Below are 9,602 nucleotides of genomic sequence, written 5' to 3'. Positions count from 1 at the left end.
GAAAAGTGATCTCCTGCCCTCCATGGCTGAAAAGGCTGAGGGCTCTGAGCTGGGATTTCATGCTTCCTATCTTCTATTATTTTTAAATGTGTATTTATATACACACTATAACAGTATAAGTCATAATCCAAAACTCTCCTTTCATCTCACCAACCCTCTGTCCCTTCTCCAAATCATACATTTACACAATACATTTCCCTGTCAATCTTCTTACTTATGGTGGAAGATATCATTCTTGTCAACAAAAATAAGCTATTAAAGAGAAGAAAATCTATAAAGCTTCCTATCTTCAAAGGGACAGGTTGCAACTATGCCTTTGTCAAAAGAAAAGAATAAGCTGCGCACACGCTCGGGGAACTTTTCTTTGTGGTATTTGTTCCTATAGTCTAAAGCTGAGCGCTGGGCAGAAATGAAGCTGTCAAGTGGCCACTGAAAGGAAAGGATTCTATTTTTAGGTAACCAAAATAAAGCTGACACCACGTGTAAATAAAATGATTCCACTTTCCCTTATTAGGGTTGGAAATCAAGGGACACCAGCCAAGATTCTGTATAACCTGGTGGAGTGGAAATCTATGGGAGTTGCTGCTCAGTGGTAGACCTAAAGCAAACTCATTTTCATTGAGGACCACATCAGCCTGATGGTTGCCTTCACAAAGCCGTTGAATCCATACATAAAGAATCCATAGATACAGAGTGGTTGTTGTGCTTAAGATTTTACCTAATTTGGATCTCCAGATGTTATTGAACAACAGCTCCCATCACTTATGATGATCTGCCATGCGGACTGGGGATACTGGGAGTTGCAACCCAACAGCACTTGTGGCTCTAAGGTTGGGGAAAGGTTTTAAGGGCATTTTAAAATCACACATCATATCCACAAGCCTTGTATTGAAATTAAAACCCATTATCCTGACTAAACAGATCTGCAACCTTCCAGATGTTACGTATCACAACTTCCATCAGCTCTAGTCATGACATCTGATGATGAAAAATACAGAAGTTGTAGTTCAGCATCTGGAGGGCCACATAAAATTATTTTTTTGTCGTGTCAGGAGCGACTTGAGAAACTGCAAGTTGCTCCTGGTGTGAGAGAATTGGCCGTCTGCAAGGACGTTGCCCAGAGGACGCCTGGATGATTTGATGTTTTTATCATCCTTGTGGGAGGCTTCTCTCATGTCCCTGCATGAGGAGCTGGAGCTGATAGAGGGAGCGCATCCGCCTCTCCCTGGATTTGAACCTGCGACCTGTCAGTCTTCAGTCCTGCCAGCACAGGGGGTTAACCCACTGCGCCACCGGGGGCTCGTACATAAAATGATGTGGTGGCTAGATTTGGCTTGCGGTCCTTGAGTGTGATTCATGTTGTTGTTCCGTGTCCTAGTCTCCAGGGAAGCAGAAAACAAGCTTGCTCCCTCATCCCTGTGACTTCCTCTCACATATTTATATATGGCTATCATATCTCCTCTCAGCCTTATTTTCTTTAGGCTAAACATGCCCAGCTCTTTAAGCCGCTCTTCATAGAGCTTGTTTTCCAGACACTTGATCATTTTAGTTGCCCTCCTCTGGACACATTCCAATATCTCTCTTCAATTGTGGTGCCCAGAATTGGACACAATATTCCAGGTGTAAAGTCTTTATATTATTATTATTATTATTATTATTATTATTATTACTACTACTAAATAAAAGTAGGCCTAAGACAGACACCTGAGCCATCCCAGGATGAAGAGGAACCATCAGTAAAGCACCCTTTGGTGACGCAATCCCCCAAGCCACCTAACAGTAGCACTGTCTATATGGGAAGAGAGAGCAGATATATCATCATCGTTGTTGTTAAAATCAACATTTTCTCTCTTAAAAGAGACTCAAAGCAGCTGACTATTAAAAATAGTAATAAATAATAATAAATACAATTTGGTCGTGTCAGGAGCTCAAGTCGCTTCTGTTGTGAGAGAATTGGCCGTCTGCAAGGATGTTGCCCAGGGGACGCCCGGATGATTTGATGTTTTATCATCCTTGTGGAAGGCTTCTCTCATGTCCCCACATGAGGAGCTGGAGCTGATAGAGGGAGCTCATCCGCCTCTCCCTGGATTCGAACTTGCAATCTGTCCTGCACAGGGGTTTAACCCACTGTGCCACCGGGGGCTCCATTAAATAAAAAATAAAAAAATAAAAAAAATCAATAAAAAATCAATAAATCAATCAATAAAAAGTATAGACGCATCCTTAGTCACAAAATCCAAAAACTATTAATTTCAGTAGGTTTTCTCTAAGTATGACTAAGTTTTAATCCAACCCGAAGTCTCTAATGCCTGAATGTTTGAAAATTTCAAATTGTGTTTGAATGTATGTGAATTATCTTTGGATTTAAAAAAAACAAAACAAAGGTTGATTGGAGCCATAAAGCCAGGTAAACAAAAGGTCTTTTAGATTTGGAGCAATTTGTGAAATGGGGTGGAGAGAGAACTCAGTATAAAAACAACTGAGTGGGAAAATAAAGTCCTAAAGTGGGAGGAGGAATATTTGCTATTGGAAATGTTAAAAATAGTTTGGATAACTATCTTTTTGGAAAGAGGGTTATGGGTGGGAAGGTATTGGTGAATGGTACTAAAGGTTTGAGTAGACTAGTTTGGCCCAGTTGTCTGATTCTATTTTCAATCTATGATGGTAAAAGTTTTGATGAGCCTAAACAGAAGCACCCAGAAACACTTCAAAATTAAAAACAACCACAACAGTTTATCTATTAAGTATGATAGAAAATTATTGTATACAAAACCTACCTGTTTGGTATTTATGCTTGCTAAGGGAGACACCATTGGGATCCTATTGCCAGATGATAGCAATGATGATAATTAATCATAATTCTCCTCCAATCCACTTTACTGGGCATCAGCTGCATTCAGAGGAGGAGATCCATTGTGGGGCTACATGGGCGTGCAGGTGAATGATATTTCCAACTGATTATGTGTGTGTGTATCAGGCCAGGAGAAGTTACTTAGTTAAGTATAATCAAATTAGGGTGCATTTACACTGTAGAATTAATGCATCTTGGCACCACGCTATGGAGTTATGGGAGTTGTAGTTTTAAAAGGCATTTAGCTTTCTCTGCCACTGGTGCTTCCCCAAACTGATAATCTGAGGATCCCATAGCCTTGCACCATAGAGGTTCAAGTGATAGCAAACTGCATTAACTCTACAGTGTAGATCAGTGGTTTCCAACCCCCCCCCCCTTTTTTTTTAAACCAGGGATCACTTTGACCAGGGATTATTCTCCAACATTAGTTTTTGGTCAACTTTGGTTATTTGGAGTTATGATTCAGAAAATTGCATTGGATAGACCTCATTATCTCTAGTTTCTGATACAGAACATATGCCATCCAGTAGTTGCTATCTGCTCACCCACAAAAAAACATATTTAATAAGCCTCGACACTATAAGAGGGTTTCGTGAGACCAGTCGCTCTCGTTGCAATGGTGTAGTAACAGTGAGGCTGCGACCATATTTTAATTCTTGTGAACTGCTGGGGTCCATGAACTGGTGTAGATGAACCCTAAGCAGTTGATATAGAATACTGACCAACAACAGCATTTCCCAAGTTCAAAATTTGGGATATAAGTAGATTACAAATATATTAATATCTGCTTCCTAACCCACATGACTACTAACAGATTTATAACAGTTTGCAGTGTTTACAGTGGACTCTGCAGAATGTGTGCATATTAGGCATGTGCAATTCATGGTTCTAAATGCTTCTAAAGTACTTACAAAACTAAAGTTCTGGTTGTGAAAACTAGACTCCCACTTTCCTACAAGATCCTCTGCCGCCTCACCAGGACCCTCAGGAGGATATGCACTTTGCATTACAAGGTTAAGTTGTTTCGGGCAGCCTTCACCACTTCTTTCTTTAGGGCCCTTCGTCTGGGGGAGGTTGTAGCCAATGCCAAGACAGACACATCGGGTAGGGCTCTGCTGCTAGGGGACGTTGCGATCCAGGGCACCTTCGTGTCTATTAGAATTCGGAGGTCCAAGACTGACCAGGGGGGAAAGGGGTCTCCCTTGCCATCAAGGGATCTAAGGTAGGGCAACTATGCCCAGTTCGGGCCCTCGCCAAGTTCCTGGGCGTATGGGGCACCACCTCAGGCCTGCTGTTTGTACACCAAGATGGGAGCCTCGTCACAAAGTATCAGTTTATGGCTATTTTCCGTGGGTCACCCAAGCAGCTGAGCCTCCCACAGGGTGAGTTTGGGGGACATTCCTTCAGGATAGGAGCAGCTACTGCAGCTGCCAGGAGTGGCATCCCTGTGGACAGCATCAAGGTCATGGGGCACTAGAGATCTTCAGCGTATACGTCATACATCAGTCCGGGCCTCCTCCTCGAGGGACCCGGGACTGCTGGCTGCTCTGTTTCCTATTCCTGCAGGACTGCTGGTGCAGGCGAGAGGAAGAGAGGCAGTGGAGGAAGAATCCAAGGGGAGCAGAGCGTCAGCCAGGCGATGGGCCTCTAAGGCGAAGCTCGACAGGAAGGCACCCAGGGGACGAGCCAAGATTTGAACGTCCTGCAGGTTCAAAACTCAGAACTTTGGGCCCCAATAGCACTGGCTAGATACCTCGGCTCTTCGTGCTCGGGTGTCCAGGAATCAGGCGTTTTTATTGGTTGCAGGCAACCAGGGTTGGCAGCAAGGGGCGTGGTGACCCCCCCTCCTTTTTGTGGCATGTGGCATGGGCCCTGGATCTGGTTCTGCCCCTCCCCTACTGGCCAGGGAGGGAACATCCGGCGGTTACCAGGGGTGCCGTGTCTTGTGGCCCGGTATTGTGCCAGTGGGTCCCCTGTTGGACTCATCAGGTATCAGTCAGCAGCGGGCTGATCGATCTTGATCTGGAACCCATGCCTAGCAGCCAACCCTGTGTTCCTGTAATTAACAAATTAAGTTGCGGCCATTTTTACTCCATCTATGTGTCAGTGTCATCTCTGGTTCTGCGGGCGGGAGGAGTGTCGCCCATCCACACGCAAATGGTTCTAAAGTACTTACAAAACTAAAGTTCTGGTTGTGAAAACTAGGGGGCACTGGTGCTTTGCTTCTACAGTGTGGCTAAAGTTCTGGTGGTGAAACTTTCAGAACTCTAACTTTCAAAATTTCATTATAAATGGCAGTTCCTAATAGGTTCTGCCATAAAAATCACCAATAATGAAAATTATAATAATGAAAATTTGAAAGTTTTGTTAGAGTTCTGAAATTTTCACCACCAGAACTTTAGCAACACTGTAGAAGCAAAGCATCAGCGCCCCCTAGTTTTCATAACCAGAACTTTAGTTTTGTAAGTACTTTAGTTTTGTAAGTACTTTAGAACCATTTAGAACCATGGATTGCACATGCCTAGTGCATATGTCTTCTTGAAACCAATGCTCTTTTAATGTATTCAACTAATGGGAATTGTATACCAACATAGCGGGAGTGCATTGCCCACGAGAAATATATAAGAGAAGGATTTGTCAAGCCTCCAGCAGTCGGAAACACACCTGAAAAACCAGTTAGAAGTTACTGGGTGACCAATCTGAAGCACATAATTAAGGCTTTTACTTTAGCCAAGCTGAAGGAAGAAGCCAACACTGATGGACTGTTTTCTCTTCTGGAAGACACAATGCCCTTACATAGTGAATTGCCAGAACCACTCCATCTACTTCAGCCTTTTCTTCTATAATAGCTATTTTAAAGCATTAACCAAGCTTGCCTGCCTCAGTATGAAATAAAGAAAGTAAGGTTGTGGAGGCGTAAAGACTCTGATAGAACATTTGAGACTTCTTTATTGATTTTAGCTTGCACTTTCATGGATTAAGCTCCATCAGTGTATCTGAGTAAGTAAGTTTTGACCTGTGAAAGCTCAGGCTAAAATAAATGAGGTCTGTTGTAAAAGTCTAAGAGACTCTTGCACTATAGAAGTATGGACGCTACAGACCAAGTCTTGATTGGGTTGCCGTGAGATTTCCAGGCTGTATGCCATATTCCAGAAGCATTCTCTCCTGAGGTTTCAGCCACATCTATGGCAAGCATGCTCAGAGGTTGAAGGGTTCTTTTGGAAACTAGGTAAGTGAGGTCTATATATCCGTGGAATGTCCAGGGTGGGAGAAAGAACTCTTGTCTGCTTGAGGCAAGTGTGAATGTCGCAAATGGCCACCTTGTCTCCTGGGGGAATCCTTTGTTGGGAGGTGTTAGCCTCCCAACAAAGGATTCCCCCAGGCAGCAACTGCCAGGCATTGAAGCTGTAAGGCCATTAAATGCTAATCAAAGTGGCCATTTGCAACATTCACACCTGCCTCAAACAAACAAGACTTCTTTCTCCCACCCTGGACATTCCACAGATATATAAACCTTACTTACCTAGTTTCCAACAGATCCCTCAACGTATTGTCGAAGGCTTTCATGGCCGGAATCACTGGGTTGTTGTAGGTTTTTCCGGGCTATATGGCCATGTTCTGGAGGCGCCATTGCGGGATATATATATCACGCTTTTATTGCCTATCTTGTGTTCTCAAGAAATCTAATTGAGGCTAACAAAAGGAAGTAGCTAAAACATCTTTGTCCCTGCTGCTTTTCTATCATCTCACTTTCATGCTCCTATGTGACCAAGAGAGCTCCAAAGCTTGTGGTAATGCACAGGACAATTTCTTCTTTAGAGAGGAGTAAGCCACAGCACTGCAAAAGCAAAAATTGCCTCCAGAACATGGCCATATAGCCTGGAAAAACCTACAACAACCCAGATCCCTCAACCTCTGATAATGCTTACCCATAGATGTGGGTGAAACATCAGGACAGAATGCTTCTGGAAAATGGCAATACAGCTCTGAAAACTCATAGCACCCAGTGACTCTGGCCATGAAAGCCTTCAACAACACAGCATTAACAGATTTCATAGACATGATACACAAGCCTCCTGTCCACAAAGTGGGAATCACAGTATTTAGCCCAACTAATGAAATTTGGGTCCCTCCAGATGTGGTTGGACTGCAGAATTCATCATCCCTTGCCACTGGTTAACCTTGCTAACGAATTGTTATTTAGCAATATCTGAAGGGACACAAGTTTCCCATTCCTGCTCTACTCAATTGGTTTGTTTAACATTTGTCAATAATGAGTTATGACTAACTGCACGTTGTTCATCTCAACACTATTCATCAACTCCATAATGCATCATCCAGTGACTCCCTCTTTATTATATGTGTGTGTGGGGTGGTGGTGGTGGTAAAGGTTTTCCCCTGACATTAAGTCCATCATGTCCAACTCTGGGGTGTGATACTCATCTCCATTTTTAAGCCGAAGAGCTGGCGTTGTCTGTAGATACCTTCAAGGTCATGTGGCTGAAATGACTGCATGGAGCACCGTTATCTTGCCGCCGGAGCGGTACCTATTGATCTACTCACATTTGCATGTTTTCAAACTGCTAGGTTGGCAGAAGCTGGGGCTGACAGCAGAAGCTCACGCCGCTCCCCGGATTCGAACCTGTGACCTTTCAGTCAACAAGGCTCGGCGCTTTAACCCACTGCGCCATTGGGGGATATATATATATCACGCTTTTATTGCCTATCTTGTGTTCTCAAGAAATCTAATTGAGGCTAACAAAAGGAAGTAGCTAAAACATCTTTGTCCCTGCTGCTTTTCTATCATCTCACTTTCGTGCTCCTATGTGACCAAGAGAGCTCCGAAGCTTGTGGGAATGCACAGGACAATTTCTTGTTTGGAGAGGAGTAAGCCACAGCACTGCAAAAGCCACCTCCCTCCTTCACTCTTTTTATTCCAAAATTAAACAACCCACATCATAACAAGTTTGCTCTCTGAGACATATATATGAAAAAAAAGAAGCATGAATTACAAATATTGTGGGAGCAAATCCCAAGCAAGGATAGACCTTCAAATATCAGGTCTGCATAATTGGACCAATGGCTGAGAAGTCGTGGAGTCCAGCCCCGGAGGAATCCAGCTCATCCAGGGAACAAGAAGTCAGGAAGAATAGTAGTTGTCCCAGGCCTTACACTGTCAAATCTGCTCGGGTGGAGGAGCGAGACGACCTGCTACATTTGGTAGAGCTTTTATGATGGAAGGGAGCCTTTGGCTCACAATGGTTTGGTATTTGGTCATGAGATGGTGTCCCATTGTGGCCCCCATCTGCTGGGGCCAAGAAGTGCTGAGATTTCTCTTGTTTCTGATTGGACCAATTGTCCTGCTGTTCGTATGATGCCACGGTAGGAGGAGGAGCAATGGTGCGGCATCTCCGGCACCGGTTCTTGAACAAAAGGTGAGCCAGCTCTACCAAGCTGAGGAGAGCCGACACCAGCCCCACCATGAAATAGAACTGGATAAAGATAGTCTTCTCAGTTGGGCGAGAGACAAAGCAGTCAATGAGGTGTGGACACATCTGATGCTTGCAGATGTACTGGTATTCCACTTGGAAGCCATACAGCATCCACTGCCCAACAAGAAAGCCGATCTCAGCCAAGATCCTCACAACCACATTGACTATGTAGAATGTCTTTATGTTTTGGCTGCGTTGGTTGGTCTGGAGGCCATATTGTGCCTGAGTCCTCTGCACTGCCCGATTGGTTTCCTCTTCACTTGTTTCCATCTCCTTCAGGTTGCGGTTTATCTTAGTGGTCTGGTGCATGGAGTAGATGACAAAGAGGACTGCTGGAGCTGAGAGCACCACAATGTGAAAAACCCAGAATCGGTAATGAGAAATGGGGAAGGCCATGTCATAGCAAATCTGCTTGCAACCAACCTGCTTGGTGTTGCACTCAAATTCCTCCTGCTCATCGTCGAAGACGTCGCTGCCTACGGTGGCTAGGATCAGGATGCGGAAGATAAGCATCACCACCAGCCAGAAGCGGCCCACCATGGGCGAGTGCTCCTGCACCGCATCCAGAAGGGAGCTCAGAAACCCCCACTCACCCATGGCTGCTGGAGCAGAAAATGAAAATGACATTATTATTATCAGTAGAAGTAGAAGTAGGAATAGGAATAGTAGTATTAATTGTGGTAGGTCATTTACACCCCACTCCCCTTCCACTCAAACTGAAACTCTGTGTTGTTTATAAAACTTAAGACAAATGCAAAGACCTAGGTTTTAAAAAAGTTCAACAGAAATATTTTCTGTACAGAAGATGCTATTTCTTGTATACACAAAATCTGCTTCCTGCACAAAAAAATGTGTGAATTTTTACAGAAGCGTGTGAATAGTGTTGCAGAGGTTTCTCATTATGTTTGTGTGACACACCTTCACATTGCAGCTAACACACCAATGTGTCCCAACGCATAGTTTGGAAAGCTCTGATCTAGAGGTTGCAAGAAAGGTATTCTCTCAGGGCGCTTCCAGACGGCACTAAATCATGGGTTTTAAATAGGGGCAAAAAATCCCGGGACTTCAGAAGAGGTAAACATATGGACCTGTTGGTCCCGGGATTTCTGCCTCCATTGTCCAGACTTGATGCTTTGTTGCAAGATTTGGAGGCTCCCATGATGGCTGCCGTGGGACTTCCGCCAGAAACTTCGTTTAAAAAAACAAAAAGCCTCAAGATGCGGATATGCGGAGAATCACTGCAACAGTTCCATTCTTTG

The 9,602-nt window shown here is 44.0% G+C and overlaps 1 protein-coding gene across 1 annotated transcript; it reads right to left on the bottom strand.

Annotated features, from left to right (window-relative positions):
* Window positions 1–8,019: 8,019 nt before the first annotated feature.
* GJD3 (gap junction protein delta 3) lies at window positions 8,020–8,940 on the bottom strand. Its single transcript, XM_060783145.2, has one exon. The coding sequence runs from the start codon at window positions 8,938–8,940 to the stop codon at window positions 8,020–8,022; it is 921 nt and encodes a 306-aa protein (XP_060639128.2).
* Window positions 8,941–9,602: the final 662 nt, after the last annotated feature.

This window comes from Anolis sagrei, chromosome 6 (assembly GCF_037176765.1).
Source record: "Anolis sagrei isolate rAnoSag1 chromosome 6, rAnoSag1.mat, whole genome shotgun sequence".
Taxonomy (NCBI): domain Eukaryota; kingdom Metazoa; phylum Chordata; class Lepidosauria; order Squamata; family Dactyloidae; genus Anolis; species Anolis sagrei.
Note: the sequence above shows the minus strand (reverse complement) of the source record. Positions and strands in the feature narration are given on the sequence as shown.